Raw genomic sequence first — 15,688 nt, 5'->3', positions numbered from 1 at the left:
CCATCCTGAAGTCAGGAGTTTCCAGCCATCAGTCAGCTCGTACAAAAAGGCATCACTTGGTGAGTTTCTGAAGATTTTAGGAGTTGTATGCCAGAAAACTGGGCTATGACCAAATATATATTTCAAAATATCCTAGTGTCATTTGAAAAGTGCTGCGCCTGAGCAATTCATAGTAGTCAGCAAGAGACAAGGAAAAGGATGGCCAGTGGAAAAAGTGGAAAACTTGTGACCACAGGATCAGCCTCAATGTCAGATGTCCATTAACCTAAATGAATTCAAGAGTCAGCTGCGAGTTTGAGAACTGAAAGACTAAGCATGTTGGGAAAGTGCTGCTGCTGAAATTTTGGTCACAGGTCATCTGTGGACTATTCATAAGATCAAGGCCAGTCCATATTTGGACAATATCAGAGTGAGTAGCTAGGTCATAAGTGAGCAATACAGATGTGTTCAGGGTTTCCTTACCACTTCTGCAGAAGTTACTATGGTGGGATTTTCAGTGTAGATAAAACTATTTTGGGAAAAGATGCTCATAAACAGACAAACAAATAAATATAAAATATCTAAGCAGAGAGACTAATAGCTTGGATTTAAAGTTTCTTTAAGAACTCACTCATATTCCTATTTTTTAGTAGAGACGGGGTTTCACCGTGTTAGCCAGGATGGTCTCGATCTCCTGACCTCATGATCCGCCCATCTTGGCCTCCCAAAGTGCTGGGATTACAGGCTTGAGTCACTGCGCCCGGCCCTTATAAGTTTCTTACTATGAAAATAAGAAAAGGGCCGGGCGCAGTGGCTCACACCTGTAATCCCAGCACGTTGGGAAACTGAGGCGGGTGGATCACATGAGGTCAGGAGTTCGAGACCAGCCTGGCCAACATGGCGAAACCTTTGTTTCTACTAAAAATACAAAAATTAGCCGGGCATGGTGGTGGGTGCCTGTAATCCCAGCTACTCAGGAGGCTGAGACAGGAGAATTGCTTGAACCCGGGAGGTAGAGTTTGCAGTGAGCCAAGATACACCACTGCACTCCAACCTGGAGGACAGAGCAAGACTCTGTCTCAAAAAAAAAAAAAAAGAAAAAAAAACCAAAATGCAGTCATCTTCAGATAAATTTTTAAAGGATTCTAAAGCAGCAAGAAGGGTCAGGACCAATTTTTTTTTTTTTTTTTTTTTCTGAGACAGGGTCTCACTGTCACCCAGGTTGGAATGTAGTGGTGCAACTATGGCTCACTACAGCCTCAACCTCCCAGGCTCACACAATCCTCTCACTTCAGCCTCCTGAGTAGCTAGGACTACAGGCGCATACCACCACACCCAGCTAATTTTTTTATTTTTTGTGGAGATGGAGTCTCACTGTGTTGCCAGCAGGACTGGTATTGAACTCCTGGGCTCAAGTGATCCTCTTGCCTCAGCCACCCAAAGTGCTGGAATTACACATGTGAGCCACTGTGCCCAGCTTTAGGACCAATATTATGAACTTTTTTTTCTCTCATGGAAGTAATCTGCCTATGTTAATTACCTGTATAATGTAAATTTGGACTCAGGAGCAAAATGATCTCGAGATCTAACCCGTTTGTAAGTTGGAAGACTCTTGTTCTATGCAGATGTGGCAGGAGAAATTTTATCCTGACGTCTGCTGAACACAAACTGACCTGCCAGCAAAAACTAACCCTGATTGTTATGTTAAGATTTTTTTCTTTTTGAGACAGAGTCTTGCTCTGTCACTCAGGCAGGAGTGCAGTGGCGCGATCTTGGCCCACTGCAGTCACCGCCTTCTGGGTTCAAGTGATTTTTCTGTCTCCTCGGCCTTCTGAGTAGCTGGGATTACAGGCGCCTGCCACTACGCCTGACTAATTTTTGTATTTTTAGTAGAGACAGGGTTTCGCCATGTTGGCCAGGCTGTCTCGAACTCCTGACCTCAGGTGATCTGCCTGCCTTGGCCTCCCGAAGTGTTGGGATTACAGGTGTGAGCCACCACACCCAGGCAAATTTACAGCATTACTAACAGTGGAACAGCCTGACATTTTGTGCCTCCTGAATTGATGGAGTGTGTAATATTTCCACATAAAGTATTTTTGCCAAAAATGTTTAACCTAAATCTTAGCAGGCTTCTCCAGACCCAGCTTTCAGTTTACAAGCAAAACAGAAACAAGTTAAATGACGCAAGGAAGAAAGAAGAAAGAGGAATTTTGTAAAACAACTATCCTTGTCTTCTCAAAAAGTCAATGGTTTTTTTTTTTTTTTTTTTTTGAGACGGAGTCTCGCTCTGTCGCCCAGGCTGGAGTGCAGTGGCCGGATCTCAGCTCACTGCAAGCTCCGCCTCCCGGGTTTACGCCATTCTCCTGCCTCAGCCTCCCGAGTAGCTGGGACTACAGGCGCCCGCCATCTCGCCCAGCTAGTTTTTTTGTATTTTTTTAGTAGAGACGGGGTTTCACCGTGTTAGCCAGGATGGTCTCGATCTCCTGACCTCGTGATCCGCCCGCCTCGGCCTCCCAAAGTGCTGGGATTACAGGCTTGAGCCACCGCCCCCGGCCGAAAGTCAATGGTTTTTATGAAAATAAGCTAATGGCTTTTATTTTCATTCTGTGAAATATGGGGAGAGACCAGTCTAGGCAAAAAAGAAGAAACTATAATAATAAATAAAAGGCAACAAAAGAGACATAAAACCAGAATGCAATGTGTGAATCTTTATTAATTCTAGTTTTGGGGGAAACAAAGCTATACAAGATATTCTTGGAAAAGTTGGAGAAATTTGAATATAGATTTGTGTTAGATGATATGGCATTATTGTGAGTTCATCAATTTTGATTGTGGTCATGGGGTGACCTATGAGATGCCACATGTGTACAAGATACGTGCTGAAGCATGTGACGTGAAGACTTGTGACATCCACTCCTGCCAGATCTAGATAGAGTGTCTATGCGTGCTCAGTGAACTGTTCATTTAACTTTTCTATATGCTTGCAATTTACATGGATTATAATATATAGTTCAATATGTATATTAAATAGAGAGAGGGAAAGGGGGACAGAGAAGCTGAGTTCTATTCTTTGAGAACAAAAATTATAGAAGCACTAAACTTTTAGAGAAGTAACAAATTAATTTTCCCCTCTTCTTTTGTAGGCTCAAGAAAAAGGAAGATTGGACTATGCTAAGGTAGGCAAATTTTATACATACTGTACTATTTTACATATTTCAATTTGGTGTTTGGTTTTCATTTATATTTGAAAGGTCAAAAGAGAATTATCACACTGAGAACTGAGGGACATTTCCTGTTAAGTAACAGGCAATAGCACATGGAATAAGGTTCATTCAACAAGAAGTCTATTTATTATTGAGTACCTGTTTCATTCCAGATATTGTATTGAGAATACAACGGTGAACTAGATGAAGTCTCCTTTCAGAATATTTACAATTCTAGTGGGGAAAATCGATAACTAAATAAAGGGCTAAATAAATAACGTAATGTCAAGTGTCAGTAAGTGTGATGAGGAAAAATAAACAGTAAAATCACTAGCCGTTGTTGAAAGATGCCTATGGCCTGTGGATGGAAGACAACCTTTTTGGCCATCAGATAATACCTGGAAAGCACCTTACAGGACAGACTTGAACTCCCAAAGGCAAGAGTTCTCACATCGCCTGTGGAACTTTTGAAAACACACGTGCCTAGGTACTACTGCGTCAGACCCTCTTTCACCAAGATCAGAATCCCCTGATGGAGAGAGCGGTACAGGGGCAGGCTAGAGTGGTTTGAAAATGTCTCCACAGATAATTCTGACACACAGCCCTGGTTAAAAACTGCTGCAGGAGGTCAGATTTCAGTGCATCAGTACAGGCCTAGGAACACACTTAGATCACATTCTGTTTTCCCCTCAGGGACAAATGGAACATTTAGCAGGTGTAATGGCATGTGTACAGCTGCTTGGCTAAAAGAACATGTCAACCATCTGATTTATGCAACAATCGAGGATGTGAGCACACCTGCACTCCAAAGACAGGGAAGGAGAAACACGACCCGGAAGGGCTCTGTTTGCCATGGGACAACCAAAACCCTCAAGGGCCTCTCCAGAGCTGACCCGGAACCTTGCAGTCTCCTGGCAGCCTAGTGGGGCACACCCATGGCCCCCGCCTTTACTCTCCTTTCCATGCTGAAAATAAAGTCTCTCTCTCTTTTTTTTTTTTTTTTTTTTTTGACAATTAAAAAATAGATTTACTTTGAACCACTGGTTCTTATACCCAGGAACATATGGCAGAATTACCTGTGGAAGTTTTTAAAAATCTGTAAGTCCAGGTCTCCCACTTGGAGAAGGTTGCAAAGCTTCTAAAAAGCTCTTTGGGTAGCTCTGATGTTTCCTTCCATTTGAATCACTGAATTTAGGTTGACTGGGATACTTTGGTTTTTGGGGTTTGGGGGCCATTTTGGGGAGAGTGTGGGAAGCTTTTCTCACAGATTAACTAGGAGCAGCAAAGAACTTGGTCTCTGGCTTTTTTGGAGTCAGTGTCTCAGGTCTTTTCTCTCCAGCAAAGGATTTTTTTTCCTTCACTGCCTCTTCTTTGATTTTCGACTTTTTCCCTGGGCCTTTCCCTGGGATCTAAGACTGCAGCTTTTGGAGTCTCAGAGGCTGTCAAGTCCTTTCTCTTCCTCCCATGATGGGTGTTGGGACAGTCTCTCCTTTTATCTGCCTCACATACTTTCGCCTCCTTCAAGAAAAGCTAGGTAATAGGAGCACCTCTAAACCAAGGGCTTCCATATTTGTCACTCTGTCTTAGATGTGTACTTGAGCCTCATCATATACCCAAACACAGGCTGTGGACTTACCCTGTTGGGTCTCCTACAGGCATAAGAGCCCAGTGCATCTTAAACTAAACTAAACATCTTTTCTGACATCTCTGGCCTTTCTGTTGCTGTTGTTTAATGACTTCATATTTTACAGCAGTTTCAGGTTGACAGCAAAAGTGAGTGAAAAGTAGAATTTCTATAGCCCCTAACCCCACACACATGCAGCCTCCCTCACTATCAGCATCCCACACCAGAGCAGCACATTGTTTTGTTGAGTGTAATTGATGAGTCTAAGGCCGGGTGCGTTGGCTCATACTTCTAATCCCAGCATTTTGGGAGGCTGAGGTGGGAGGACCACTTGAGCCCAGAAGTTCAAGACCAGCCTGGATAACATGGCGAAACCCTGTCTGTACAAAACAATGTAAAAATTAGCTGGGTATGGTGATGAGTACTTGTGGTTGCAGCTACCTGGGAGGCTGAGGTGGGAGGATTGCTTAAGCCTGGGAGCAGACGGTTCAGTGAGCTGAGATCGTACTACTGCACTCCAGGCCGGGTGACAGAGTGAGACCCTGTCTCAAAGAAAAAATTGATGAGTCTACATTGGTGCATCGTTATCACCCAGAGTCCATATATTGCATTAGGAAGGTTGCAGTCCTTGGTGCTGGACCTCTGAGCCTTTTTTCTTATCTTCTCTCCTGTGATTAGCACTGTCATCCCACCAGTCAACCATGTGAGAAACTTCTCATGTAAGAAACCGCTCCTACTCCCTACCTCATGTTCCATGACCAAGTCATACCAGTTTTATAGCCTACATTTTCTTGACTCCAACTCTTCCTGTTGGTCTGTCTTCCATTCCTCGTGCTCGTAGTCTTCATCTGAACCACTGAAAAACCTACTGCTCATTCTCCACTGCCTCTCTTTCGTCCCCACAGATCTTTACCAGCCAGAGTGGCTATCTAAACCATCAATCTGACAGTTTCCCTCTCCAACTCAAAACCCTTCATTGCTCCATGTTGTCTATCTGGCACATTCATAGCTTGCTGGGTTGGCATATACAGGGCTGTGTGATCTCTCCCCTAAAGAGAGCCTGCAGCTTCATCTCCCACGGTCCTGCAGCAGCACCAAGTTTCATAAAGCATACTGCTTCTGTTCTCTGCCCCTTCGCTCGTGCTGTCCCCTCTGCTTAGAATGCCCTGCCCTCTTTATCTGGCTCCCTCTGCTCATCCAATGAAGCTTAATTTAGGATTGTTTCCTATAACACATCCTCTGTGGTTCCCCAGGCTGGGTTAGGTGCTTTCCTCAGTTCCTCAATACACTATGCATTTCTCAGTCACTGCGCTTACTCTGTTATATTATAATGATCAATTTATGAGACAGATCCTAGACTGTGAGCTCTTGGAGGGCAGAGACAGTTTCTTTTTTCTCTTCATGTATCTGGTACCCAACGCAGTACTTGACACTTAGTAAGTGAATGAGCAAGTAAGCAAGTGAACAGAGACCATGAGTAAGAAAATAGAAAATACATGCAGTAAGTGGGGGAGAAGCAGCCTGCTGCAGGAGAAAATCAGGGATAGGGCATTGGGTCTCAAGGCAGAGAGGAAAGGAAAGCATTTGATACAGTTTGCAGATATCAGCAAGGTTAAGAAGATTGCTTAGGAAGGTTATAGTAAACTAGTTTGAAAATAAAGACTGGGATTTTTACTGTGGTAGTGACAGAAAACTAACATATGAATAAAAAAGGGGAAGAGTAAGGGAAAAGAGTGACAATTGAACACTGATGTTTATTTTGTTTTATTTATTTTTATTTTTTAGAGATGGGGTCTCACTCTGTCACTCAGGCTGGAGTGCAGTGGCACAATCATAGCTTACTGCAGCCTCCCACTCCTGGGCTCAAATGATCCTCTTGCCTCAGACTCCCGAGTAACTGGGACTACAGATATGTGTCACCACATCCGGCTATTTTTTTTTATTTGTTTATTATTATTATTTTTAGAAACGAGGTCTCGCTGTTACCCAGACTGGTGATGCTTTTTTTATGACTCAAAGAATGCCTCTAGGGTTTCTTATCATAGAAGCACTTGACAATGGAAGAGATTTCCATTGGAAAATGGCAAAGAGAAAAATGTGGTGCACAGATAAGAGCACCCCTGGACCAAGTAATGGCTCTGCCACCAACTCACTGCAAAATCTGATAATAGTCACTGTATTAGTCTGTTCTTGTAGTGCAATAAAGAAATACCTGGCTGGGGCCGGGCACGGTGGCTCACACCTGTAATCCCAGCACTTTGGGAGGCCATGGGGGTGGATCACCTGAGGTCAGGAGTTTGAGACCAGCCTGGTCAACATGGTGAAACCCCATCTCTACTAAAAACACAAACATTAGCCGGTGTGGTGGCATGTGCCTGTAATCCCAGCTACTCGGGAGGCTGAGGCAGAAGAAGTGCATGAACCCCAATGGCACAGGTTGCAATGAGCCAAGGTCATGTCTTTGCACTCCAGCCTGGACAACAGAGCAAGAGTCTGTCTAAAAAAAAAAAAGAAAAGAAATATATGGCTGAGTATAGTGGCCAAATATATGGCTGGCTTGGGAAGCCAAGGCAGGAGCACTTGAGCTCAGAATAGCCTGGGCAATATGGCAAACTCCTGTCTCTAAAAAAGTACAAAAATTAGCCAGATATGTTGGTGCATACTCATAGTCCCAGCTACTCAGGAGGCTGAGGTGGGAGGATTGCTTGAGCCTGAGAGGTAGAGGTTGCAGTCAGCTGAGATTGTGTCATTGCACTCCCTCCTAAAAATATTTAAAAAATAGCTAGGTATGGTGGTGCACACCTGTAGTTCTGGCTACCCAGGACCCTGAGGTGGAGGATTACCTGACCCCAGGAAGTTGAGGCTGCAGTGAGCTGTGATTGCACCACTGTATGCCAGCCTGGGCAATGGGAGTGGGAGTGAGACCCTGTCTCAAAAAAAATAAAAAAGAAAAGAGATTTAATTGGCTTATGGTTCTGCAGGCATATGAGAAGCATAGTGCTGACATCTACTTCTTGTGAGGCTTCTGGTGAGCTTAGAATCATGGCACATGGCAAAGGGTATTGGGCATTTCACATGGCAAGAGAGGGGAGGTGCCACACACTTTTAAACAACCAGACTGTGCATGGACTCACTGAGGGAGAACTCACTTGTCACCAAGGGCATGGCGTTAAGCCATTCATGAGGGATCCGATCCCATGACCCAAACACCTTCCACTAGGCCCACTTCCAACAATGGAGGTCACTTTTCAACATGATATTTGGAGGGGAGAAAACATGCAAACCAAATTGTTCACTTCATCTCTTTGGTCTTTCGTTAGTTTCCTCGGTACAAAATGAGCAGTTTAGAGTAGTGCTGTTCTAAGCCCATTCTAAATCTGGGAAGAGACATTCTTATCCTGAGGTCCAGACACACTCCTTCACCCAACCAACATTTATTTAATATATTTTTAAATTTACTTTTTTTTTTTTTTTTTTGAGACAGGGTCTCACTCTGTCTCCCAAGTTGGAGTGCAGCGGCACGATCTCAGCTCACTGCAACTTCGGCTTCCCAGGGTCAAGTGATTCTCCAGCCTCAGCCTCCCGAGTAGCTGGAATTACAGGTGCAAGCCACCAATGCCCAGCTAATTTTTGTATTTTTTGTAGAGACAGGTTTCACCACATTGCCCAGGCTGGTCTCAAACTCCTAAACTCAAAGCAACCTGCCCGCCTCAGCCTCCCAAAGTGCTGGGATTCCAGGCATGAGCCACCGCACTCAGCCTTTATTTGGTGTTTAATATATTTGAGGCACTATGCTAGTGCCAAGACAACCACCATGAACACGACTACCAGGGTTTGCCATCACAAGCTCCCTTGACTCCAGCTTCCCTATCTAAAGTAGCCACTCCACCTTTGCTCTGTTTTTTTCTCCTTAACATTTATCATAACATAAAATTATAGTTTTTATTTAAGTGCGTGTTTATTTCTTCTTCCGATAGCATGTAAAAGATCTAAAGGCCGGGCTTTGATAGCCTTGCTCATGGTTGCATCATCCTCCCTAGCACAGGCTTACACAGGAGTGCTTGACAAATAAGTATGCACAAGTATTACATTCATGTTATGTTAGGAGATGTACCGGAGGTTAGGAGAGGTTTGGGATCAAGGACTGTAGACTCAAATTAGCCATTCTAAGAGTTTTTGTTTATTTGTTTGTTTTTTGAGATGGAGTTTCGCTCTTGTTGCCCAGGCTGGAGTGCAATGGCACAATCTTGGCTCACTGCAACCTCCGCCTCCTGGGTTCAAGCAATCTCCTGCCTCAGCCTCCCGAGTAGCTGGGTTTACAGGCGTGCGCCACCACAGCCAGCTAATTTTTGCATTTTTTGTAGAGACAGGTTTCACCACATTGCCCAGGCTGGTCTCAAACTCCTAAACTCAAAGCGACCTGCCCGCCTCGGCCTCCCAAAGTGTTAGAATTACAGGTGTGAGCCACCGCACCCAGCCTTAAGAGTATATTGACTGTGTAATACATTCCATCCCAAAGTTGCCTAAGGTTGCCTTTTCAAGTGCCCAGTAATAGTATTTCTCATGCCAGTAAATAGAAACCCACCCCTCCTTGAATATGTAGTGCTATTCTGTTATTTAAAGACATAGCTTGAACCTAATCCAGACCTGTCATCCTTACACAGACTTAAACCCAAGTAACATAAAGAAGAAAGATTATATCTTTCTCTACTAAGTCTTGGGGAGATGTCTGCAGTGTTATCCCTTATGCAGTGTGTTATGGACTACTTGGCAATGCATCCCGTGACCTAAGGTCTACTCCTCTTTGTGTGCTCTGCTTTGTGTGGTCATGATGTTCAGGCTAATATAGGCATTGTGCTTAGTGGCTTAGGGTTCCCCTGGTAGGGGTTATTTTAAAATGGTATTTGAAAAACTCAGCAGCTATTTCAGGAGACTATTGTGAAATTCATTTCTTGCTGAAAATTTCTTTATTTCCAAGTGATAGGTATTTGTAAACTCAAAAGTCAAATTTTGTCTGAAAAGTCAGATATTAAGAAAGTGTGCAACCATAAAAAGGAATGAGATCATGTCCTTTGCTGGGATATGGATGAAGCTGGAAGCCATCATCCTCAACAAACTAACACAGGAACAGAAAACCAAACACTGCATGTTCTCACTCATAAGTGGGAGTTGAACAATGAGAACAAAAGAACACAGGGAGGGGAACACCACACACCAGGGCCTGTTGAGGGGTGGAGGGGAGCGAAAGGAGGGAACTTAGAGGGCAGGTCAATAGGTGCACAAACCACCACGGCACATGTATACCTGTGTAACAAACCTGCACCTTCTGCACATGTATCCCAGAACTTAAAATAATAAAGAAAGAGTCCAAAAAAAACTGTATATAATTATTTCGGTCATGCACCGAAATTATTTTGTCAGTTTCAGATGGTGAGGAAGCAGGGGAGAGTGTGGAAGAGGTAATCATTTCAAAATCATTCTCAACTGTACCTTCAAAATGTGTATTGCATTCAGCAAAATAGTGGTCTGTACACAGACACTCAGATAGAAATTGAATTACTTTTTAATTGAGTTCCTGTTGTGATAGAGTCCGGATATGAATGCTTTACACGGCTGTAGTACCTTCCATCCTAAGATATCAAAGCACTTGACTACTATTAATTCATTAAATCTCTCCCTGTCTCTTAAAATAGTTAACACAGCACTGGAAGTCACTCTCCTCATTGCTGAAACTCATCCACCTGGGCAGTGGGCAAAGATGGAAGCTGTTTAACTGTATAAGGCAATCCTACCTTAGTAGTTTCAAGATGGAAAAACAAGGAATATCTTACCGAGTTAAAACTGCAGAAGTTGTATTAGATGGAATGTAATTACCAGAAGTGAAGTGTGACCAGGAAGCTAACACTTTTGCTCCAGTGCACAATGCTGTGGGGATCTTAATTCCAGTGACTGTCCTGCAGCCCCGGGTGCGCATCTCTCAGACTGTTCCAGCTCCTTAGGCTTCTGGCCTCAAGGTTAGGCAGAGCCTCTTCAGCTCAGTGGAATTCTTGGAGATGTGTTGGGACTGGTGGAGAAGCCTCTCGGACCACATTCACGTTTGGTTTGCTATGGTAACTAATATATATGTCTAAAAGAAAACGAATATGTTGACTACTCTTGCTTAGAAAAACATCGACAAACGTCTGTGTATTTTCCCCAGCTGGAGCTGAGCGTATGCCTGTAGTTTAGCCTACTGCTACTTGAAATAAGCATGCTGCTAAAAGACTGAGGCAGATGGTATTTTTACCACTTCAGGCAAAACATGGCACCTATGGTTCGACTTTCTACAATTTTAATTTTTTAACATTTTCAAAATGGCTTGTTTAAATATCTCTATCACAGAGACACAGACTTTTTCCCAGTTTCTTTTTAATAATTGCTTCAGATATACAGATATGAATAACCATCAGTTGGTCAAAACCAGACTGTTCAGCATTGTAGAGACTGCCTTCTGTTCATTCTTTCACCAGTGCCTAGGACTGTGCCGTAAATGAGCTTTGACATTCGTGCTCATTTTGACACAAAGACACTAAATGGTTTGTAATAGCTTGCATTATATTTATCTGTAGTAGTTCTTCTTCTTCTTCTTCTTCTTCTTCTTCTTCTTCTTCTTCTTCTTCTTCTGCTTCTGCTTCTGCTTCTGCTGCTGCTGCTGCTTCTTCTTCTTCTCCTCCTCCTCCTTCTTCTCCTCCTCCTTCTCCTTCTTCTCCTCCTCCTTCTCCTTCTCCTCCTCCTCCTTCTCCTTCTCCTCCTCGTCCTCCTCCTCTTCCTCCTCCTTCTCCTTCTCCTTCTTCTCCTCTCTGTATGTTGTCCAGGCTAGAGTGTAGTGACTATTCACAAGCCCATTATAGTACTCTACAGCCTTTAACTCCTGGGCTCAAGAGATCTTCCCATCTCCACCTCCCAAGTAGCTGCGACTGCAGGTGCATTGTCTCTGCACTGGCCTTTCTCTAGGCTTTATGGTGCATTTCATATCATTTGTCCCATGACTCAGCACGGAAAAGGGAGTTTTTTGCTGTTATTTTTTTAATGTCCTCTTATGAGGATCATTCTAAGCACAGAGAAATAATTGCTCATGGTTAAGCACTTGGTAAAAAAAAAAAAAAAAAAAAAATCTTCCAGATATTAATTCATTAGCCATGCGGTTCTCTGTCAAATGTAAGAGATTTTTTATAAGGATAGGGTCTTTGATTTGTCCTCCCTGCTAGAATTTGCTCAGGGTTCCAGAGTGGCACGTTCTGGCTCTATCCTCCCATGCCTCTCGGGCATCAGCATTTAGCAGCTGCTGCTCTACTCTGTCCTCCTCACCCCCAGAAGTCCTTGCACATTTGTTTTATTATAAAATGCATTTGCATAGGGCACACATTAAAATTCTCTTCCCACCAGCAAACAGTAATGTCCACAGACATTTGCATTTGCATGATCACATATCATTACTTCCCTTTAAAAAGAAAAAGTCTTTCTTCTCATGTCATGATTCTCCTTTCCAAGGTTTGCCCTTTTAGTCATTTCTTCTTATTATAGATAGATGCTTCAGCCATTTTTCTGCATATTGAGTCCAGAATTTTCTTTTTTGAACCTTGAATATAGAAATTGTTTGTATATATTATTGTTCTTTCTTTACTGACAAAACCAGACTCCTTTATTTGTTTATTTATTTATTTATTTATTTATTTTTGGTAGTCAATTTTTGCTGCTAGTTCCTTCCCATGACCCTAGCAAACTGGCTCTGAGACTTTTTCACATTGGCACATTTAGAAAACAGATATTGCTGTGTTTTCTCTTCCCTGTACCCCTTTCTTGGGTAGATGCTATATCTCCTACCCTGGGACTTTACATTAGCTCTTTTTTGGTAAAATATTCCATACAGCATCACTGAATGGACTAAATCTCTCATTTTCTCTAGCCTCCTGCAAAGAGATCTTTTTTCTTTTCTTTTTTGTTTTTGTTTTGTTTTGAGACAGAGTTTAGCTCTTGTTGCCCAGGCTGGAGTGCAGTGGCACAATCTTGGCTCACTGCAACCTCCACCTCCCAGGTTCAAGTGATTCTTTCTCTTGTTTCTGTTTTTGTTTTTTGTTTTTTGTTTTTGAGATGGAGTCTCACTCTGTTGCCCAGGCTGGAGTCCAGTGGCGCGATCTCAGCTCCCTGCAACCTCCGCTTCCTGGGTTCAAGCAATTCTCCTGCCTCAGCCTCCCGAGTATCTGGGACTACAGGTGTGCACCACTGTGCCCAGCTAATTTTTGCATTTTTAGAGACAGAGTTTCACCATGTTGGCCAGGTTGGTCTCAAACTCCTGACCTCGTGATCTGCCTGCCTCAGCCTCCCAAAGTGCTGAGATTACAGGCGTGAGCCACTGCACCCAGCTCAAGCGATTCTCTTGCCTCAGCCTCCAGAGTAACTGGGATTAAAAAAAGGCAGCTGCCACCATGCCTGGCTATTTTTTATATTTTTAGTAGAGACGAAGTTTCACCATTTGGCTAGGCTGGTCTTGAACTCCTGACCTCAGGTTATCCACCCGCCTCGGCCTCCCAGAGTACTAAGATTTCATGCGTGAGCCACCATGCCTGGCCAAAGATGTCTTAACATTTAGGATTTCTATTTTAGTGATAACTATGCAGACTGTGGAGCCATTGGCGTTGCCCTTTCCTATCTTGTTCCATAAAGGACTTGTGATATAATTAGATAAGATGTTTATAGTAGAATTTAAAGAAAAAAATCCAAATCAAAATACCATAATGATATGGGTGCAACTATAACTTTTTTTTTTTTTTTTTTTTTTGAGACAGTCTTGCTCTGTCACCCAGGCTGGAGTGCAGTGGTATGATTATGGCTCACTGCAGTGTTGACCTCCTGGGCTCAAGTGATCCTCCCGCCTCAGCCTTGCAAGTAGCAGAGACTACAGGTGCATGCCACCACACCCGGCTAATTTTTTTATTTTTTTTGTAGAGAAGAGGTATGACTATGTTACCTGGGCAGGTCTCAAATTCCTGGGGTCAAGTGATCCTCCCACCTTGGCCTCCCAAGGTGCTGGGATTACAGGTTTGAGCCACCATGACTAGCCCCTGTCCAAAAATTTCAAATCCCCCACTCCTCATTTCCTTAAAACTGGATTAAACCAGTTATTTTTCTCTTGGCAATTACATTTCAGACAACTGTTTTTCTTTGTAGCAATAGTGAGTAGATTCTCTTTAATCTTTTTTTTCTTTTTTTTTCCTTTTTTGAGACGAAGTCTCGCTCTGTCGCCCAGGCTGGAGTGCAGTGGCCGGATCTCAGCTCACTGCAAGCTCCGCCTCCCGGGTTCACGCCATTCTCCTGCCTCAGCCTCCCGAGTAGCTGGGACTAACAGGTGCCCGCCACCTCGCCCGGCTAGTTTTTTGTATTTTTTTTAGTAGAGACGGGGTTTCACCGTGTTAGCCAGGATGGTCTGGATCTCCTGACCTCGTGATCCACCCGTCTTGGCCTCCCAAAGTGCTGGGATTACAGGCTTGAGCCACCGCGCCCGGCCTAATCTGTTTTTCAAAACAATTAGTTTGTCAGTTTTTGCAACTACTGCTTTGATTTCATATCTCCTTCAAATTGTAATTATTAATGGTGGAAAAATAATCATTGATGAGTTTCCATTTATAATAAACCATAGAAGCTTTTGTACCGTGTGAAACATTATATCAAAAATAAATTATAAGCCGGGTGTGGTGGTTTATGCCTGTAATCCCAGCACTTTGGGAAACCAAGGTGGGCAGATCACTTGAGGTCAGGAGGTCAAGACCAGCCTGGCCAACATGGCAAAACCCCGTCTCTACTACAGATACAAAAATTAGCCTGGTGTGGTGGCACATACCTATAGTCCCAGCTACTCAGGAGGCCGAGGCAAGAGAATCGCCTGAACCCCGAAGGTGAAGGTTGCAGTGAGCTGAGATCACGCCACTGCACTCCAGCCCGGGCAATAGAGCAAGACTCCATCTCAAATAATTAATTAATTAATTAATAATCACACATGAAATAGTATCTTAAACCAGAGTTGTGCCTTATTATTAGCCTTGGTCTTTTTACAAAACATTTGCCTTCTGTACATTATTCATTCCTATCATCAAGCTAGTCTTTTTTCTCCTTAACTCTTTCAGTGTATTATTTTGCATTTGTCCCCAGTGACTATCATCTTGCTTTGATTATCTGTTCCTCTAATTTCTTAATGTTATTTTAAAATTAGATTCTTGTTCTCTGAGGTGTTAGCAATCCCACACACCTCAGTGGCATCAGCAGATTTAATGATCATAATCTCTATTCCCTTGTGGATCATGAATAAAATTATTAAAAGATTTTAATGATAAACATCTTTATGACATCATATGACATGCCACTCTCTCAGTTGTTAGCCCAAATAATTTTTTTTTTTTGGGAGACAGAGTCTTGCTCTGTCTCCCAGGCTGGAGTGCAGTGGCACAATCTCGGCTCACTGCAGCCTCCACCTCCCGGATTCAAGCGATTCTCCTGCCTCAGCATCCTGAGCAGCTTAGATTACAGGTGTGCACCACCATGCCTGGCTAATTTTTGTATTTTTAGTAGAGATGGGGTTTTACCATGTTGGCCAGGCTGATCTCAAACTGCTGACCTCAGGTGATCCATCCGCCTCAGCCTTCCAAAGTGCTGGGATTACAGGTGTGAGCCACTGTGCCCGATCATCCATCTTTTTTTTTTCTTTTTTTCTTTCTTTTTTTTTTTCTTTTTTTTTTTTCTTTTTTTTTTGAGACAGAGTTTCACTCTTGTCGCCACGGCTGGAGTGCAGTGACACAATCTCAGCTTACTACAACCTCCGCCTCCTGGGTTCAAGCGATTCTCCTACCTC

The 15,688-nt window shown here is 43.3% G+C and overlaps 1 protein-coding gene across 3 annotated transcripts in view; it reads left to right on the top strand.

The window, feature by feature from the left end:
• Positions 1-15,688, top strand: part of PDSS2 (decaprenyl diphosphate synthase subunit 2) — a 298,703-nt gene that overhangs the window by 259,105 nt on the left and 23,910 nt on the right. For all 3 annotated transcript variants that reach the window (XM_008007441.3, XM_008007440.3, XM_008007438.3), the window contains one exon: positions 3,123-3,155. In XM_008007441.3, coding sequence (XP_008005632.1) covers positions 3,123-3,155 — 33 coding nt within the window. The remainder of the gene's footprint in view (positions 1-3,122; positions 3,156-15,688) is intronic.

The sequence above is a fragment of the Chlorocebus sabaeus genome, chromosome 13 (genome assembly GCF_047675955.1).
Source record: "Chlorocebus sabaeus isolate Y175 chromosome 13, mChlSab1.0.hap1, whole genome shotgun sequence".
In the NCBI taxonomy this organism is placed as follows: Eukaryota; Metazoa; Chordata; class Mammalia; order Primates; family Cercopithecidae; genus Chlorocebus; species Chlorocebus sabaeus.
This window is presented reverse-complemented; position numbering and strand designations above follow the sequence as displayed.